Source organism: Pelodiscus sinensis, chromosome 4, assembly GCF_049634645.1.
Source record: "Pelodiscus sinensis isolate JC-2024 chromosome 4, ASM4963464v1, whole genome shotgun sequence".
NCBI lineage: Eukaryota > Metazoa > Chordata > Testudines > Trionychidae > Pelodiscus > Pelodiscus sinensis.
In genome coordinates, this window is record NC_134714.1 from 17,512,939 (window position 1) to 17,534,034 (window position 21,096).

General features: G+C 44.0%; 1 protein-coding gene across 2 annotated transcripts; it reads right to left on the reverse strand.

Annotated features, from left to right (window-relative positions):
- Positions 1 to 1,109: 1,109 nt before the first annotated feature.
- On the reverse strand, positions 1,110 to 17,882 carry CLBA1 (clathrin binding box of aftiphilin containing 1). Of its 2 annotated transcripts, none has more exons than XM_075926439.1 (6): positions 17,725 to 17,882; positions 15,294 to 16,006; positions 10,501 to 10,649; positions 6,882 to 7,011; positions 5,030 to 5,143; positions 1,110 to 3,343 (listed from the first exon to the last, which is right to left on the reverse strand). In XM_075926439.1, the coding sequence occupies exons 2-6, from the start codon at positions 15,774 to 15,776 to the stop codon at positions 3,176 to 3,178; spliced, it is 1,044 nt and encodes a 347-aa protein (XP_075782554.1). In that variant the 5' UTR covers positions 15,777 to 16,006; positions 17,725 to 17,882; the 3' UTR covers positions 1,110 to 3,175. The 2 variants fall into 2 exon arrangements, with proteins under 2 accessions (XP_075782554.1, XP_075782555.1); XM_075926440.1 differs by lacking the exon at positions 17,725 to 17,882 and adding an exon at positions 17,397 to 17,686.
- Between the last annotated feature and the right edge of the window lie 3,214 nt (positions 17,883 to 21,096).

Consider the following 21,096-nt stretch of genomic DNA (forward strand, 5'->3'; position numbering starts at 1 on the left):
GCTGGATGTGGCCCCGAGGCTCATGAGCCCCCCCAGCATTGGGGAGCCTTTGTGGGTGCTCCAGCCCTCTCCCACCCTGCTTCTGCACCATGGGGCTGGAGCACACACAATCTACGAAGCTGGGCTCTCCAAGAATTTGCTGTGTGAAGGGAATGTCTTTCTTCTTCTCAGTCTGGGGCCACGTCAGTGAGGGTATGTTTGGGGTTTTTTGCTTCTCACTTGTCTGTGGCCCTCGACTGATATTGTTTTCATATGGCAAAAGAGGAGAGCAAAATATGGTTGTAAAACCACAAAACTGATATAGGTGCAGGGATTTATGCATGTATAAGGTATGAATCTATTTAACTCTTATTCTGAATAGATTCCTGTTTGATGATGCTTGAAAGAGTGATGCTCTTGATGAGAGGTGCTTTAAAAGAGCTCTTTATGAGAAGGGGAAAGCCATTCAGGTAGCTTAAATAAGCTATGCACAGCCTTATTTCCGTGGGCAGAGATTACAAGCGAATCTTGAAATGTTGTCTAGTCTTTCTCTATATATAAAAAAACTTTTCCCTCAGGATGACACCATTAAGTCACTATGCATCCACAGGAACAGGCCCCACCCTCAGCTTGGTCCAGGCCTGGCCAACCCTCTCCTTTCCTCCTCAGCAGCCAGGGGAGAGCCCTAACTGCCTCAGCTGGCACAGCTTTGGCCCTCCTCCTGCAGCTGAGACTGTGGCCTGCACCACCCCTCCACCCACAGCTGGAGGGGGGCTGAGAGCCCATGGCCTGCAGTGGGGAAGAGGTAGGCGGCTGGGTGGCTGTAGCCCTGGCCCTCCTCTTCCCGCAGCCTGGGGAAGAGCTGGGCCTGCCTACCCCCTCAGAGAGAGCGGGGCTGGTGAGCGTAGTGAGCAGGGGCATAGCCTCCTAGTATGTTTTAAAATAAAACTGATTAGACTGGCAAAATAAAAAACCTATAGCTTTGGACCACAATTTAGCAAAGTTCTTGAGGATGTGAAGCCATTAGTTAAAGTTGCACAGGGGTATTTAAGCACCTAATTGACTCAGCACTTTAATGCAATGATTGCCATTTCATTTCACAGTAAGCGAAAAAATACATACAACAGAAATCTGTATCTGGGACATTTTATTAAATACAACTTTACAAAAATCAGTGCAGACTTGTTAGCTCTTGCCAACTTTACTAGAAGAAGGTTTCTAACACTAGAAAAGTCAGTGTTTCTGTAAAGTTATAAAACCTTCAGCCCTGATCCTACACCCACTTTGGGTGTAGCCATGCAGAGGTCATTACAGGATTGAGTCCTAGACTCCTGGGCCACTTTAAATGGCATCCATTCAAATGCAAGACTGACTAATGGTTAGGATACACTGTTGCCACTAAATGAGCAGCAAACACTTTCCCCCTAAATGAATAGCACTGATGTATCCTGCAAGTTACTACTGCTAGTAAATGTATAACTCAGCTCTGATTTTACTGCTGACTGGATTTTATGCAGATTAAGGCTATGTCTAGAATGCAGGGTTATATCGGAAAAAGATATGCAAATTGCAAAATGCAATTTGCGTATCTTTTTCCACTTTTTTTTCCGGAAGAGGCTTTTCCAAAATTTGGTCCATCTACAGAGGGCTAAAATTTCTGAAAAACCTCCTCTTTTAGAACATCCTTCATTCCTCATACAATGAGGAATACAGGGATGCCGAAAGAACACGTCTGCTTTATTGGAAACTGTTCCAAAACAGTGGATGTGTTCCTTGGGCGCGGCAGTGTAGACACAGCCTTAGGCTTCAATTCTGCCAGTACTTATCTATTTTCAGTACAGACTATGCAGTCCTTAAAGTTAAGCATGTGCATAAGGGATGGCAAGGCCTTAGTAAGAATCTCATTTAAATACAGGTCCCTAACACAAAATTAAAATAGTTTAGAATTTAAATTAACATTTAAAACATTTAATGTCAGATTATCCAGTTTCTCTGTCACGTGCCTGTACAATTCAACTATATACAATATACTTTAACATGTACAAAACCTCATGTTATAATGCTGAAAAGTTATCTTCATAAAGTCACAGTACAGACTTATCTGGCTTGTTAAAATGGAAACAATCACACAAAGTTTTCACATTCATAAGGGACAAAGTAACAAAAATATTGATATAACCTGCATATAAAGTTCTTGATAAGGAGCAATGTACCATACACTTAGTGAAGATGAATGTTTGTAATGAACAAGTCATAAATTCTGTGGCTGATATTAAATACGAAGTGTACCTGACTTGGTACTTGTACATGCAGAACAGTGGGCAAACTAGTCATTAGTATGAAATGTGAAGTCTTAAAATAGCAGCCTACATCACTGCAAAATATAAGGCCTTGACTGCACAATTGGCTTCTAACAGATTTACAGCCAGGACTATGCAGTTTAAAATGGTTGGGGGCTGAATGTTTCTAAAGTCATGTTAATACAATCTCATTCGAAAGCTATCCTATTACAGTACAATACAAGCAGAGTTTCTGAACCTGATTATAACAGTGACTCCATCCAGGCTGACTGGTTAAATTGTGTTAGGTCAGTACTCAGTAAAAATGCCATTGAGCAATGGAGATAAAACTGTACAGAGCCATAGTTATACACAGAAAATTATGTGAAAGTCAAAGTGTGTGTAGTGGAGGTAGAGGGGGCTTCTCAGAGGAGGGGATCAGCAGCAATACAAAGTATCAGATCTATGGATGCTCCAAAACAAATCAAGTGAAGGAAAAGAGACGGTAACACCAAGGCACACCTTACAACACACCTAAGATGTGTTTAGATTTTTTGGGGGTAGGATGGAGTTTGAATTTAAAAGATCCATTTATATCCAAAAGGGAGCAGTAGTTAAAAGGTCACAGAGCGACGACCAAATGCTTTTTAATGTAACACTTGGTTCTAGCGGATTACCATAAAAGATATCACTTCATAATTTGCCATGACTGCCACCAAATTTACTAGCACAAAACTAGAATCTAAAACCCATTACAAAAAGTATTTTTAGTAAGAAAATTGCTGTAGGTGTTACATTTATAACAGTGGTACGATTTTTCCCCCCACCAAAAAAACCCCTCTAGACTTCAGTACCAATCCAGCAACAAAATGAAAGTAAACTGCACTTTAAATGAAGGAAAAATAGGTACCTGTACTTTAACAAACATCACTATTGAAAATTTTCATTTTTAGATTGTGTGCACTGAAAATTCTGGTCTTTCCTGGTACTCTTTTAAATTGCATATTTCCATTTGATGGTGTCTTCTTCAAAAACAGGTTATAAGTAAAGAAATTACCATGTTTGGAATCTGGTGATACAGATAGCTGAGTCAAAATGAAAAAAAAAAACCACAACTTATTAGCTTTTCTACAAGTAAATAGTTCAAAGCAATTAAAACAGTTTAAATTTTCACATAGATTGTGTAATTATTAGTCTTACTGACAAAAATAGGGTTATCAGAATGAAATGTTTACAATCAGGAACATAAAAGGAAAAGAGCCTATTACAGTAGTATATTTAGGCTAGCCCTAAGTAAATACAGGTTTGTTCACTATAAGACATTGACTAACATTTATTTTAGTTTGCAGTATTTAACTATGGGACTTCCCGTTTCTCCTGAGAAGCTATTCCAGAGTCCATTAGTTCATATTAAATAAGGTTTTTCCTGTTCAGTCTACATTTTCTTTTTCAATTTCATCCCATCATTTGATTTTTACCTCTTGATTCACTCCTCCCATGAAAAACCCATCTCTTACAAATGTTCACAGTGTGTAGCCAGAAAAGATTTCCCCACCTTTACAAATAACGAAGTATCTGCAGCTTATTCTTTCAAAAGTCAGTCCTAACCATTCTCTGTCTCATCTGTTTCTTTTGTCCAAACTCCCTCCTGTTTATGTCTTTCAGGCACTAAGGTGTCCAAAACTGAACAGAGTTCAATATTCAGTTTATAAGTGAACTAAAAACTGGCAATTGTTTGCATGCATTTTGCATTACCACAGGAACAAGACAATTTATTATCTGCTTAAGAGAAAGGGAACTTTTTTGGGGGTACTCATCTAAACATTCCCAGGACCCTTTTTTAGGATAATGAACAAGAATGCAATTTTGCCACATTTATTTCTAAATGTGAAGCTTTCCTTCAAAATGAACTGAATTCCTTTAGCAGAAAACTGATGGAACTTGCAATACTCACTAGCAATTGCCCCCAGCATGTGCAAATGCTGGCTTGAAACAGAAACTAAATTCAAGGACAAAGTACACAGCCACCAAAAAATGTTATTTTAAATTGGTAAATCATTATCTGATTAAAGTATCAACTCTCGTGTAAGTATTTCCTGTCAGATCTTTCTGAGCATACTTAACACAAATGGGCTAAATCCTAGTAATATCCTGGTCCTTTGCTCCTAAACCCCCAAAGTCCATTTTGCTTTATTTCAGAGTGTGCTATTGAGTTTTCTATTGAGAGAAGTTTTGTTTATTTCTCACCTTCTCTATTCTTTCCATCAGCTGTAGAAGCCTAACCTCTGATTCATTCTGAATACCTGAAATACCAGTTGGATACAACTGCCTCCTCCCTCTTTCTTCCCTTCCTTCTTCAATGTTTCATAAAAGTGAGTTGAGTCAGTGTTGCTCTCTTTTTATTCCTGCCTTCATCACATTGATCCTGGTGTAAGGTGGCTGGACAGCCTCAATCACCAAAGTGTCATCAATCAATCTGACATGTTTGCGGCAATCTTAGCACAGGGCCCATATTAATCGTGCAAATTAAGTTCCATAAATAACACATGGCCTGAAGTTCTAACTCTCCCAATCTTACCTCACTTTGCACTTGCTACATACACAGTACTTCGTGCACAATTTCCAAGACCATTTGAAAAAAACAAAATTTGGCTGTAGAACTGCCAGGTCCCTTTAGAAAGTATGTTAAAACACAAACTGGGCAGGGAAAATCCCAACATGTAAAATAGGAGACCACTCACTAATGTAGAAAAACTTAGAAAAACTCTTACCTTGGTTTGAATTAGTGTTTTACAGTTACTAATATTGAATCCATCATCCTCTGAGTTTTCATTTACTTTAATGTTTGTCTCCTCCAAATCATCTTTGCTGTCTCCTGAAACATCCTAGTAAACAAGGAGCAAAATTTAAAACACTTTTCATAATATTAAGTGTCCATCAATGTCAGAATGCTTTACTCAGAAATGGGCTGCTGCCTAGTGAAAAAATGTTCCCCTCTCAGAACTAATAAACAAACAGACATTTAACTTTATTTTTGGAAGCTAAAATATAAATCTGAGGTGTACCGGTAGTTCGGAATAGGAATCCTAGTTCAAACTACCTAGCCACGCTGCACGGGGTTCGAACCAGCGGGGTTTTAAAAATGGCGGCTCCCCGCTTATGCAAATGAAGCCCGGGAAATTCAAATCCCGGGCTTCATTTGCAAGTGCGGTATGCCTACATTACCCTCCTAGTTCGAACTAGGAGGGTAGTGTAGACATACCCTGAGTAACTTTCCCGGACCAGAGGAAGAGCTCTGTATAGCTAAAAAGCTTCTCTCTTTTTATCAATAGAAGTTGGTCCAATAAAAGATATTACCTGACCCATCTAATCTCTCTAATATTGGCATAAAGGCATTTTATGCCATCATAGTTATTCCTTCACAGAAATAGTGTTTAACTGTACCAGTATAAGGCACTTCTATACTGATATACTTGCATTGACATGAAAACAGTAGTAATGCTCCTTCAATTAAAAATAAAATTACACCCCTAGTTATGCTAGGATAACTCATGTGTAGACCAGGTCTCATGAGACTAACCAGCACTACAGTTTTGTATGATAAATTTGTGTGAAAGGTTGATTAATCCAGTTAACACCAAGGGTTTCAAATAGACAACTATCAAGAACCTAATAGCAATTATTAATGAAGATATTGCTACCTCTGAAAAACAGAGCAAAAAGATTAAATTTATGCTAACTAAACAAGTGATAATAATGAAAAGCTACCTCCAAATAATCCTTCCAACATAAAAAAAAACAGTAAAAAATTCCACCTTGAGAGATTAAAATTTTGCTTTTTTTACACTTTTAATTTATTTAAAATACAGTTTCTCCATTTTTCCCCTAAAATGGGTGAAATGATTTGCGTAAAGGCAAACTGACTATTGTGTTCCAACCTGCCACAGGTAGGCCAGATATTCAAGCGTATGATACTGAATCAGCCCAAGTGATTTTGTTTTTCACAAGGAACAGTTCAATATCTGCTTCAACTGACTTCATTGGGCACTGGACTGAACTCAGAATATCTTATATAAATTCTGATAATTTCTCTACCTCAAGTTATACAAAAAATCCCTACATTAGTGGAACTCTGCCAACTAAACCTAAAATTGACGCTGTAATCAAAACAAAGTGATATACTGTCATTACGATGGAGTTTCCAGTAAATTCTCTGTTATAAATTGGCAAAGACAGCCAGAATTTGGTCTTTGCACCATAATAATAGTTATAACATTTTGGCAGAGAACATCATAAACTAAGGATTTGTCTACACATAACAGTTTATCTGGAATAAAGGAGTGTGAATTTAAAGTGGTACTATTCTTGATTTATGTCATGATTCTGGAATAAGTGTGTCCACACAAGACATTAATCAGGAATAACTTCTTGTGTAGACAAGCTCATACATCATCAAAAAGGCCTTAGTTGAAAACATTTGTATTTGCAATCCACCAAAACATGGTTCCTAGAGAAGCTTTGTGACTGAGAAATGATTTTTTTTCTGCCTAGACTACTTAAATTAATACAAATTAAAATTATACACTTACACTGGTCTTTTAGCCAAACATATCTTTAAATTACCTTTTGATTTACATCTATTCCAAGAGCAGATAAGAAGTTTTCCTGGCAATGGGATTTATTCCAGAGTCTTCTTAAACCCATGGTGCTACTGGAGTCTCTAAGAGTTCTCCAGAGGTTTCCAGAGTCAATACTAGAAAAAAAATGCAACTTGAAATTGTAGTTCAAAGAAAGTTTCCAAACAAAATCCAATTGAATCCACACCTCATATAAAGCCATTATTTAATTTTCAATTCAAATGCAACCTTCTAGGAGACAACTGTATAGAGGTACACCTGGAACCACCTACTATGGAATCTTAGAATTATTTCTTGAAGCCATCAACCTAACTTGCTAACAAAGATGCATGATGTTCAGTGATATAAGCAATGGCAAAAAAATTATGCATGCTTTTTCCTCATCAAATAAATAGCCAGGGCTCGACAAATCAGTGAATCTACTTACCCATGGCGAATAGATTTCAGCCAGTCACCCCATTCACCTGCAGCGTGCGCATGCACAATGCAGGTCTTGTGTATGTGCAGTGAGGGGCTGGCAAGTAGATTTCGCTGCGGTTTGTCAAGCCCTGTAAATAGCCACACAGTAAGAACATTTCTCAGCAATCTTTATATGCCCCATATCTCCAGAATGAGTAGAAGTAAATAGGAAATAGATATTAGAAATATCATGATCCAGAGGTGGTGATGTCCAATTTATGTTGTGGAGAGCAAGCAGGTACAAAAGCAGAGTGCTAGTTCTTTTAAAAGGCAGTTAACCTAGTTTGGTTATTCTGTGTCTCACAATCCTCATTCTTTCAGCTGTCATGTTGCATTAAGCCAGCCTGATAGTCACGTGAGTTACCTTTCATATTTGGTCTCATCTCTGTAGGTGTGATTTCCTCCTCTGTGATGCTCAAAAAGTATTTAAAGCAAAGACCCAGTTCCAAGGAAAAACAAAGGAAAAGAATAAGGCATCTAAATCAGGATGTTAAATTGAAGAAGGTTCTTATGCCTTATGCATCATCCATTGTATCTGTGTACTTTCCAGTAGCATTAAGTGATGTGGCTAACCTCTGCGCCATGGGTTGTTTGTCACATATACTATTTAGGTTCCTTGTATGTTGCACAGCACCATAATATTGGTGTGCCTTCCAAGAATTAAAAATAACAATCTCTCTCTTTCTCTCTCCTTTCCCACCAATAAATTACCTGATCAAATTGGTATGCATAAGAGGAGCTTACTGAGGGAAAACTAAATAAAAACATTTATTTTATTGTATATTACTGTATAATCCTGGGATGGACAAAAAGGCCTCCGTGGGCCAGATCTGGTCCGCCAAGTGGGTTGATCTGGCCCACGGAGGCCCTGCTGCTCCCCCGTCCCCAGGCCATTTAGGACCTGGGGGCAGGGGAGAGCGCGAAACTTCCTCCCGCCATGCGAGGACTTCAAAGTGCCACACGCTCCTTGCAGGGCGGGAGGAGATGTCATGCACTTCCTCACCCCCAAGCCTCAATTAGCCTGGGGGCAGGAGAGCTACACAAAGTTTCCTCTGCTCTCCCCCCTGCCCTGCGAGGAGCTCACAGCACTTCAAAGTGCCATATACTTGTGCAGGGCGGGGGCAGGGCGAAGGAAGCTTCGCGGAACTCCCCCGCCCCCAGGCCCTGATTGGCTGGGGAGTGGGGGGAACGCACAAAGCCTCCTCCTGCCCTGTGATGAGCATGTGGCTCTTAGAAGTGTTTCATGCTCCTCACAGGATGGAGGTAGGGCAGGAGGAGGCTTCACGCACTCCTCCTGCTCCCAGGCCAATCAGGGTCTGGTAGCAGGGGAGCTGCGTGAAGCTTCCTTTGCCCTGCCCCAGCTCTGCGAGGAGCATGCGGCACATCAAAGTGCCACATGCTCCTCACAGGGTGGGAGGAGGCTTAGTGCGCTCCCCGCCCCCAATTGGCCTGGGGGTGGGGGAGCATGGGAAGCCTCTTCCCGCCCTGTCAGGGGCATGGGTACCTAGTGGGAAGGGGGTGCAAAGGGGCTCCCCCACTCTCAGACCAATTATGGTCTGGGGGTGGGGTAGCCTAGAATCATCCTGGCCCTGCCCCTTCCAGTTTAGGCCCTGCCCCTTCTGGAGTTTTGAAGTGGTCCCCGGCCAAAAATTGTTGCCCGCTCCTGGTATAATCTATTGACCGTTACTAACGTAAAGCACAAATATCCAAGACTACTTTGTTGATTACAATGTTCCAGATGTATGCTGAAACAAGCACTGCTACCAGTGCAGAAATACTAATCCTTCAAAAACAGATGACAAGTTGATCAGCATTCCAGCAGACTTAACAAACAGCCAAGTTACCCATTGCAACCACTGATTAAGGAGAGCATGTAGCCTAACAGGAGGAGCATAAATTACTGGAGGAATTAGGAGGCTCTGGTCACAAAAGTACCCATGGCTGGGAAAGAAAGACCTGTGCTGACATTCTTGGTGAAAGAGAAACAGGCAAAAAAACCCAACAAAACACAACAATAGTCCTGACACACCTTAGAGCAGAGGATAGCAAAAGGGCCTCTGGGGGCTGGATCTGGCCCACCAAGAGGGTTGATCTGGCCCACGGATGCCCTGCCACTCCCCTGCCCACAAGGCCAATCAGGCCTGGGGAAAGGAGAGCATGTAAAGACTCCTCCCATGCGTACAGCACTTAAGTTCAACCATTAGGGTTGACTCTAAGCAGGACGTGTCCCTTGCAGGGTAGGGGCAGGGAGTGAAATACTTTGCGCACTCTCCCCACCCCCAGGCCAATCAGTGCCTAGGGGCGGGGGGAAGCATGCAAAGTCTCCTCTTGCCCTGCAAGGGGCACGTGATGCTTAGAGTCAACCGCCAGCTGTCACTCTGCTGGCAGCTGACTCTAAGCATGGTTCCCCCTGGCAGGGCAGAATCAGAGAGCGAGAGATTTCCTGTGGTCTCCCTGCCTAAAAACCCTGATTGACCTGGGGGCAGGGAGAGCACGCAAAGTCTCCTCCTGATGCCAGGGGCACAGGCGCCTAGAGGGAACTGCCAGCTGTTCAGAACAGCTGGCGGTTCTCTTCAGGGCATAGGTGCAAAGACTTAATGCACTTCCTCTGCCCCCAGGCCAATAAGGGTCTGTGGGCAGGGAAGCACAGAAGTGTCCTGGCCCCTAGGCCACTTCAAAATTTTTTGAAATGGCCCTGGACTACAATTATTGCCCACACCTGCCTTAAAGGCTAACAAAAAATGTAGATAGTATCATGAGCTTTCGTGGTTACAACCCACTTCTTCAGATGATACCATCTACATTTTTTGGTTGTCTCTAAGCTGATGCAGGACTATTTATTGTTTTTTAATTTTTTTCAGTTACAGGCTAACACGGCTATCCCTCTGAAACAACACATAGATATGCGGGAAAGAGAAAGAAAGTTGCAGCGGGGAATGGGAGGACTTATAACACATCAGTTCCTACAAACGTCAATGACTTTAGTGTGGAACACATGTATTCCAGGGTGACTTATAGCGATGACCCAACATAGTTTATTTTAATTTGAAACAAGTACATTTATCCCTCTTCCCCCCCCCCCCCCACCAATTTCTTCTTTCAGAAAAATTAACAGTATTATTGCCAGGTCGACTTAAATTCATTACCAAAGCTGTCTCTTCATAAATTCAGGAATGCCAATGTCTTCATTATCTGTGTCAAGAACTTGATCTAGGCTTCTTATGTTCTCTGTGGACTGTGGAACAATGACTTCTGGAAAACTCAACTTAAAAATATTCTCACAGCTGATGCTGGCCTAGAAAAAGCAGAGTTTTATTAAACACCTCATAATGCGAATCCTGCAGTTCACAAAGGACCTGATCCAAAGCTAACTGAAATCACGGGGAGTTTTTGCCAGCGACTGTAAGCCTGATGCAAATAGGGATGTAAGTGACTACTTGAGTAGCTTACTACATGATAAACTTAGGCTTATCGGATAGTTGAGTCATTATTTGACTACTCGCCCCCCACACACACACACACTGCCTCTATATCAGAGGCAGCGGGGAATGGGGGGAACTGGCTTTTAAGCCCGTTCCCCCCAGCACCGTCTCTGCAGTGTGGAGAGGGTAGGGGAAGTAGAGCCGCAGCTGTCCTGGAGCTGGCATAAGCAGGGACTGCTTAGTCCCAGATCATGCCACCCTTGGGAGCTAACCCCAATGCGGCTCTGCATTTTGAATGTAGTAAGAGCCCGGGTCCTGTGCACCCCGCTCCTACTACATTTAAACGGCAGAGCCACAGCGGGGGGGTGGGGGTGAAGATAGTGAGCGCCCCTTTTTTTGACCAAACAAGTAGTCGATAGAAATTCCATTAACTACTTGATTAGCTAATTAACTGCTACTTAACATTCCTAGATGCAAAGGCCATTAGCACAACAAACACTGAAATCTAGGAGAGTTTTGCTTGAATGAAGGATTGGGCAGAATACGTGAAAGATATGGAGACTAGGTACAACTAGATATATCAACATTATTATAAGTAGTCAAACGCTAACTCTACACACACAGTTTATAGGCTGTCTAATAAAGATTAAATCAATGTCTTTGGTTCACTTCCGTATGTGTGCATCACAAAATGGTGCTTTTCTTTAATTGCTAGTATAGAGACAGAAGGGAGAACTTACACGTTTCTCTTATGACAATAATGACTGAGGATTTTCAGGTTCAGATCTTAGTTCATATGAATGATTTAAGACATGCAAGCAGTCCCAGTGCAATTAATAGGATTACTTGCAGGAATATGGGCTGCTCATGTGAGTAACAATAGGAAGAATCTAGATCTGTTCTAGAAATGCTCAGTCCATCTGCTCCAAAGATTCAATTTTGACCTTTAATTTCATTTTTGTCCAGAATGGTAAATTATTTTAATGATTTTTAAAAACTGTTTGCTTGGATTGCAATATTCCTGTAGTACGTTTCCAACCCAAACCCAGTAATTGCATGAGAACGGGGAATTAAAATTATCTATTCTATTTTCATTGTCTCAGATGAATAAAGTGGAAAAATTAAAAATGCCATTTTAAGTGTAAATCAACACTAGTCCAGGGACTTTTCCAAATATTAATTCAAATAGCTTAAATCTACAGGTGGTTCACTATCAAATTATAACTATCTCTAAGCAGGTCTAATTTTGGGACTAAGCTATTTGTATCTCCTTAAAGCACCTCAGTGTGTGGAAGGTAACAAAGGGGAGCATCTTATAACATTCTTTAATCCATTATGTGTGTGATGGAGTTAGCAAATTATCCAAGTGTTGTAGGGTACTTAATAGTGACAACTTGGAAATCAGGAATGTAAACTCTGGAGTCTTTTTTCTATGCCTTTTTACAGCTATAGAGAAGAAGACTGTTCTTGGTTGGACAGGACATACTTAATCCCTCTCTGTGCAGCTGGTGGAAGACTTATGTAAGGAATGAGCCTGGGCTGCCAGTAAGTCTCAAGGAATGATGGCGCATCCTAGGTTGTCCAAATATTTGTCTGATAGTCAGAAAAGAGATTTACTTCTAACGTGTAGGCTCAGATGAGCGAACTTTCCTGAAGAGTTATTGTTGAAGTGTCCAAACCATCTATATCGATATACATGGAGCTGGAAAAATTGTTCATGCTGTTGTACATATGTAACAGCATGCTGTATTAAGGCTACGGCTCACCAAATGTCATGTGACAGAGCACCTCCTGTAAGATGGAGCCTGATTAGTCAAAGAGGGAGAGGCAGGGAGACAGGAAGGAGTGGGTGGGACTCTGTATCAATCAGGTAAATGAGCTGGTAGGTAATACTTGCAGGGATTAGAGGCCTTATTAGGGAGAGGCTTTTGGAAAGGCCCGGCAGCAATTCCTGAATTTCCTGAAGGAATCATAGTCTATGAAAGGTGTATGTTGAGCTGATACTGAAGTTTTTGTTAAAGAAAATGCTGAAATTATGCCACTGCAAGGAGCTTTATTCAAAGTATTGGCTAGTGAGCTGACCCACCAGCATACAATATAGCCAGATATAGGTAAAGTTAATACCAATACATATTTGTCATTTTCTTGGCTATGAAGCTCTTAAATATGTGTAGTTGTCTTCTCTGCTTAGATTATTTCTAACACTCAACTACGGCATTATTTTCCTTCATCTTATGGTTTTGTCATATTGCTATTGAATGCCTAGTGGTTCCCAATCTTTTTTATACTACAGACCTGCAAATCCATTCACAGACTTTTAGTGGACTGGTAATATTTTATTTGCCTATTCATTAGGCAAATGAATATTCAAATATGCAAATAAAACGTGACCAGTCCGCCAAAAGTTTGTGAATGGGTTTGCCAGTCCACGGTTTAAAATGCCCTGGTCCTCAGAGGCCCCGAGTGCTAGCCCTAACCACTAGAGCCCACATCCCTCCACTCCCCACCCCCCCCGGCCAGCCACTAACCCCAGGGTCCTCTTCACCCAACCCCAGCCTGCCACCCTCAGAGCCCCCCGATGCCAGCCCCCTGCCTCTTAGAGCCCCCGTACCAGATTCCCCAGTGCCAGATCCTGTTTCCAGGGCCTGACTGCACCCAACACCCTCAGACTTCCCCCCAGTGCCAGCCTCAATTTCCCCCCCCCCCCAATATTAGCCCTGTTCCCAGTACCCCCCAGTACCAACCTTAACCCCTAGAGCCTCCCTCCCCGCTAGCCCTGCCCCCAGAGTCCCCTGCCTGGCACTGGTTGGCTGAGAGGTGGGGCAGGACACGCCTCTCCCAACAGCTGTGGTGGGAGGGGAGGTGCTGGGCAGTGTATCCCAGCCCAGGTCCCCAGAGCCATCACGGCCCGGCAGCCAGAGGGTCGCAGCCCGGCTGGCATAATGCATGTCAGAGTTGAGATCAATTACTTTGCTAAAGCAGTGAGGAGTCCTGTGGCACCTTGTAGACTAACCGAAGTGTTGGAGCATAAGCTTTCGTGGGCAAAGACCCACTTCGTCTGATGCACCTGACGAAGTGGGTCGTTGCCCACAAAAGCTTATGCTCCAACACTTCAGTTAGTCTATAAGGTGCCACGGGACTCCTCGCCACTTTTGTAGATTCAGACTAACACGGCTACCCCTCTGATACTTTGTTAAGGCTAGGTACAGAGGAATTACCATATGAGACTAGCTTAATGGTCATTCTTGTCCAGTATCCTGACTGACAGTGCCCAATAGGAGATATTTCAGAAGAAGGAATAAAATACATTATAAGATTTATAACTGACAATTAGGTAATAATATGGGGGGGGGGGGGATGGAGAGCAGGCCGAATGTTTCTTCGAAGGCCCAGGAATCTGCTCGTAGACTTACAATCCAAGGCCTAAGGTTTCTGTCTTAAATTATTACTATTTATTACTGGTAGCAGTGACAATGTGCTAGGCATACTCCATACCCAAGATGCAGACACTGCCCCAAAGAGCTAACAGTTGAAGGCAAGCAACATACCAAGAGAGCAGGGGAGCGAAGGATAAATTGTGTTATGTTCATTCCCAGCAGACCATTGTAGTCTCTCTACTATGAAATTGCACACACAACTCAAAGTGGGGTATGCCACTCAAATGTATCAGACATCTCATTGCTTTGGTTAACCATGAAGATTAAAGTAGAATGTTGGTAGCAGAAGAGATTTAAATTATGTTTAGAGAGATATCAAATGACTTGGTATAGTCTGTTTTGATTAAGAGTAACTAGTAATGTATATTTATCTCTCCATATACTCCCCTATCTTCTGTCCCAACACACTCGGACTTCTTGTCCTAGTTTTCAAAACCCTCCACAATTTAGCCCACTTCTCTATACATCCTAATGTCATATCACTAGGCAACTCTTACCTTTCTTTGCCAGTGATTCCAGCCTTAATCACCACTTTTCCCACAAGTCCAAACTACCCTTTGTTTATGGGTAAAGTTACCAGTCAAAATCCATAAAGTCACCACCCCACTCAATCCTCTCTCAAAATTCACTTCTGGCATTTAGAAAACAGCCATCTGGTAACACACAGATAGGTGGTAAGTTATAACTGCTGCTATGATTGGCTACGTATTATGTATACTATTAATCCCTGCTTTTAAATATATAAAATGTTTGTAACCCTATCCTACTCTCCCACATATTCCAGTAATGGTGACAGCCCGGTCCTTTATATAAGTCCCTCCCCCAAAGCATGTACAGTAGTTTATGTTGCTGATATGAAACAACTGAATCGGAATGCAGCATATAACATTAAATATTAATCCATGGTAGTTAATGAAAATGAATCATTTCATAATCATCAACGTTGCATTTAATTATATTTTCCTCCTCCTAAAAGTGTATCCTCCCAAAGTGCTGTTTGTTGAATGCGCTTTCTAGAACCCCAAGGGAACTGTAGAATAATAAACTTTTAGCAGTGTCTGACTTACTAGTAATACATACCTTATCCAGAGAACTAGCACTAGTTTCCCTCCCATCCTGTGGAGATGGTTTGCAGCAGTGACACACATGAGAAGTATTGCAATGTTTTCCATTTAACTCTATACCATTTTTAGAAGTTTTTGTTTCTGATGAATTCACCAAAACTTCAAGAGTGTCAATGATGCTCTCAGACTTGACTAACGATTCATTGAAACTTTCAAAATCACCCCAGGAACTATTGGGTTCTGATGTACAATGAATGCTCTCAGAAAACTCTTCACAACTTCTTCTTCTAACTTTCTCCAGGGAGAGGCTCTGCTGCATCATTTCAAGTTCCACTGTATCTTCTTCATTTCTGCTTTCTTTTCTGTTACATTCAGCAATTCCCTCATTATTTTGACTTAGAGACATACCGCTCATTTTGGCTGTAAGATGCTCTTTCAAAGACAGACAGCTTAATCCTTCTATGGTGCTAGGACTTTTCACCAATTGCTGGTCCTGCATTTCTGTGTTATTGCAATAATATGGGATCACTGGTAAAACTTACAATGTAGAAAACAGACAACATAGTTTAGATGTTAAAATCTAATGTTTCCAAAGAATACAAATCTTCATTTCTCTTAAATCATCTGTAATAACGATGCTAAAGAACAGTATGTCCTTCACTCTCGCCCCCGGTCATCAACATTGTGTAGGTTATTCAGTCTGACTTTCATTCCACTCAGGATTTCAGTCTGCAAAAGATTGTAAATAAAGACATTTGTGATAATGGCTGTGTAAAGCTAAGAAGAGGAAACTGATAAAGAAAAAATGTTCACATATAAACACATTCCAATATTATACTGTTGTAAACAGCAATTTAAAAGGACAACTTAAAATGATCCAGCTGAAATTTGCTTTTTACTTTTGGTAACACTTTGTGCCTAATCAGTTTCACCATGTCCCTTGGAGTCTGTTTTGCCTTCATATAGCAAAAGTTTAAAAGAGATTTTTTTAAAGGTTGTGCATGTGTGTGAGGCAGAATTGTAAAATTACAAGAATTGGCCATGGAACTGCAGGAGAGTTATAGTACCTTTACTTTTTAAAAATAGCTTAGAGGCCATTTTGACTTCTAAAGAACACCTGTGTATGTAAAGCCGAATGTCTTTATCTTGGATATTAATATTTGAAAGCTGTGATTTAATCTTAAAATGCTTAACACATGCAAATTCGTGTGATAAAGAAATCTGAAGTCCTATAGTAATTGTTGGTGTTCAGTCCATACTAGTCTTGATATTAGAGCTTCCTTAGAAACTTGACAGTGAGAACAAGTACTGTAATTACTTGTGATTTGTCCTTTTCAGATGTGTTCATTTTTTTTTAATTGTATCCTTTGGTATATATGGTTGTGACTATTTTCTTCCACTATTTGATCTGAGGAAGTGGGTCTGGCCCACGAAAGCTCATCATCTAATAAACCATCTTGTTAGTCTTTAAAGTGCTATATTGTCCTGCATTTTGCTTCAGCTACCCCAGACTAACATGGCTAAATTTCTATCACTGTAATTACTTAAGCTGTTTTACATGCTTGCTGGTTCTGTGACAACAAGTCACTGTGAGGTTTATTTCAAGATGATCAGCAGGCAGGGAAATGGGGCAAAACTCAGGACTGCAGTGTGCCCTGGGGCTTTTTCTGCTAATCCCTTCCCCCCATAGTGCCAGCCTTTGCTTTTGTACATGGCACCACATTATTAGCACTCTGCCCAGAATCAGACTCAGCAGTAGGAATAATCCCCCGGCAAGCCTCTCCAACTCCGGGAGAAAATACCCTGTAAAGGTCTGCTTTCAGGCCAGCGCCCTCCTTTATTCTCCCATCAGAGGAGTAGCCGAGTTAGTCTGGATCTGCAAAAACAAGGAGTCCCGGGGCCCCTTAAAGACTTAACAGGTTTATCTGGGCATAAGCTTTGATGGACAAAGAGCCACTTCCTCAGATGCATCCGACTAAGCCGGTTTTGTCCAGGAAAGCTTATGCCCAAACAAACCTGTTAGTCTTTAGGGCGCCACAGGCCTCCCCCCTGTATTCAATGGCAAGGGGCATTGTCACTCTCCCCACCTCCGCGCCTGCCCCTGCCTCGGTTTCCCCACCTGCCCCATGGAGGCGACGGCAGCGAGCCCGGCTCCGCACCGTGTCTAGCGGGCAGCCGCCGCGCCAGGCCGGGCTGCCTGAGAAGCGCTGGACGAGGTGCCGGCCGCCAGTTAGCGCCGCTGAGGCCGGATCGGGGTCGCGCGAAGCTCCCCCCGCCCGCGCCACGGACCCTGCCACGGCCGGAGCCCCCCTTTGGGCCAACGGGTCCCTCCCCCACAGGGGCCGGGGAGGGGGCCGGGTGCTGGCCCCGCCCCGCAGGGAGCGCAGGGGCTAAGGGGAGCGGGCCGGGTCCGGCCTGTCGCCGCCGCGGGGGAGGGGCAGCCTTACCCGCACCGCCGCGCGCGGCCAACGACCGCCGCTGCCTCGGCCACCGCCACTGAGGGGCAGCGGTTGAATCCCGGCGCGAGCCAGCACCGGCCGGCCTGGGGGCGGGGCCGGCGGGCGGGGTGGGAGGGAGCGGGGGCGTGGCTGAGGAGCACAGCACGGGAGTGAGGTCACCGGCAGGGAGTGGCACTTACTGTCGCTAGGGGCGTGGCTACATTTCGGGGGGCGGGGCTTAGAGGTCTTTAGGCCTGTAGAGAGACGGTCAGCCTCCCCATGGAAACGGTGGGGGGAGGGGAAGGAAGTTGAGTGTTAATCCTAGTGGCTGTGCAGGGAGGCCCAAGTCAGCCAGGCCTGCAGTGTCCCCTTCACTGGCTCTGGCTTCTCCTTAGTGCCCAGGCAGGACACAGGGTTTGCCTGCACTGCAGCCCCAACGTGCTCTTTGCAAACAGGGGGGAAGGCTCATAGGGACACAAGGGAATGCTACCTCTCCCCGACTGCTTGCTGTGTCCGTAGGGTGGCCAGTTTTGGTTGGACGTATTATTGGAGATTTAATCCCATTTCACAATCCTTAATTAAAGATTGATTTTTAATTCCTGGAGATGCCGGGCCAGGGCTGGAGGGCTGGCAACCTGGTGCATTGGTGGGGGGGTCAAACTGGGAGATGTGGTGGCGGGTTTTCGTGGTTGGGTGTGAACCTGTATCTTTCCTAGACAAAAGCCATCTGAAAGTCCTGTCTGTATCTCACATGCCATCAGGTCAGTTTAACTGTAGCAGATGTTGCCATGTCAGTATCATCAGCCCTGATTCTGACTCCCCACTATAAAGAGCACAGAAAGTGCTTCTTAACTTCAAGCCCACACGAACTGTTCCAAAAGTGAAGCTCTAGCAGGCGTAGTTGTCAATATTGTCAAAGTGTTGCCAGGGACAGTGCAGACAAGCTGGAGGCCTGGGGGAAGCTAAGGTGCTAGAACAAGGGTGGGTGATAACTTTTGAAGGGGGTCACTTTGCGAATTTCGGAAGTGGTTGTGGGCCACCCTGAAAGGGGTGGGGCCTCGGGTGGAAGGGGCGGGGCTAGGAGACTTTGAGTCTAGGGGTGCAGAAGTGCATGAAGTCTTTGCCCCCTGCCCTGCCAACTGGCAGTTCCCTCTAGGTGCCGCATGCCCCTGGCAGTATGAGGAGACTTCCTGCGCTCCCTCTACCCCCAGGCCAATCTGGGCCCTCCCCTGCCAAGGAAGGAAGGATAAGAGCACAGCAACATCAGGAGGAGAAGGAAAAAGAGGCTTTCCCCTTAGTTTGGGAGGCACCTCCCCTCTCCTCCCAGCACTATGCCTCCCAGCTGCTGTGAAGGGGCTGGGGCTGGGGCAGCAGACATAGTCTCTGGGTCTCCCGTCCTGAAGGGCTGTGCACCCTTGGCTGGGGGAAGGAGACTTTGCACGTTCCCCCCAGCCTGGGGGGCAGGAGGAGCGCATGAAGTCTCTCACTACCTGCTTCACCTTATCAGGGGCAGGGTGGGGTGTGTAGTGAGAGACTTTGTGCACTCTCACCGCCCCCAGGCCAATCAGGGCCTTGCAGGTAGGGGAGTGCACAAAGTCTCCTCCCCTCACCAGGGTGCACAGTTCCCTCAGGTTGCCGCATGCCTATGGTGGGGAGAGGAGACTTCGCGCGTTCCCCAGTCCCCAAGTCTAGATTGGCTTGGGGACGGGAGAGCAGTTGGGCAGCTGTGGGTTGGATCAGCCTGCTTGGCAGGACAGATCTGTCCCACGGAGGCCCCTTTGCCCACCCCAGTGCTAGAAGGTTGAGGGCTTGTTTGTGAATTTTAGGATGGCTTTCATATGAATATCTTAATTTGGCACTTTGGGGATAGATAGGGCACCCATAGCCATAGCTAATCCTTTGAAGACCCCAACAACCATCTAGCACCACACAAACCTCTGCCCTGACAGCTTGTCCACAGAGCTTAAATTCTTTAGCGTTTTTTCCTGGAGACTGTTACAGCCCACCCCATTCTCCAGGGGGTGCACTGGGACTTGGGGCTTCAGCCCCATGGATGCCCTAAAACAGCTTTGTGGCTCCATAGAGGGTGGAAAGCCTCCATTTGGGAACTGTAACAGCATCAGACTGGAATCCATGTTTGAAAATATTTACCAGAACTCCACTCCAGCTAAATGTAAGTCTATGTCTCCCAACCTCTCAATATCTTGGAGTGGGAATTAGCTTAAAACTGTTTGCTTAAGACTGTCAGAGCTGTTTTCTCTCCCCCAACATCACCGTTTGGGGTGGGCATAGATCTTTGTATCTCTCTAGTGGCTTTTCACATGAGGGGATGTGAGGTTTCTCCAATAGTTAGCACCCATTCTTCTCCATTTTCTCTCTCTCCTCTTTTAAATTGTGTTATCCCTCCCCCTTCATGGGTTCCCTCAATTTTTACCCCAAGGCCTTTATCTTTCTGGCTTACTATTGTTCAGCTCAGTCATGAGTCAGATAACACAATTTGTGAGTCTGAAATTCTGTTATTTTAAAGACAAATAAAAGTTGGGTTCTTTTTATTCACGTTTTCCTGCACAACCAGGAGAGCTAGAAATATTTTTCTTTTCTTTTCTTTTCTCTTTTTGGAGGCAGCTGAAATGAACACATAATTGCAAGACTCCAGGAGCTAGAGCTTTTAGATAAATACTAACATTGTGAGACTTGGGATAAAACCCTGCAAGTTAGCAATGCTGCTGTACTTCACTGCGTGGCTTCCTATTAGTTCCTCAGATTTGTCCATATTTTTTCCTATTTTGTGTGTTCCTCTCTCTTTGCCTCCTCTATTCCTTATTGCAGCACTGGGGCTGGAGAGCTGAGTCTCCCACTGTACAATCCTGAGCTGGGAGATGTTGATCCTGCTGCTGTGTAGAGCCTGCCTAGACTGAGAATTCCACTTCACTTGCTTTCACTCTGGCATGCCCAAAAGCTGAAGCAGGGAGCAGAATGGAGGCACTCGGCCCAAGGCTGCTGCTTGCTGGCTCTGCTCTCACACACACTCTATTGGCAGGAACGCAGATTTGAAACAAGCACATAAACAACCCCCTTCTCCCCCCCCATCTTTTCCTTAGGCCTCTTGGTATGACTCACGGCCCTCTGGCAGTCCCCCCAGCCAACCTGGGACAGTTATAAACGGAAGGAGAGAGGTTTTCTGGAGCAGGGACTAGGGAGAACTGTCTGTGCATTTCACAAGTATGCCTCCCACACCTCTTTACTCCTGTTCCAGGCACCAATGCTATACTTGGAATGAGAGGCTGGCCTGAATGTAGGGAAGTGCCCAGCTGCACAACCAGAGTAGCATTTTATAAGACAGAAAACCAACTCCCTACTCCCTCACTGTAACCATTTCCT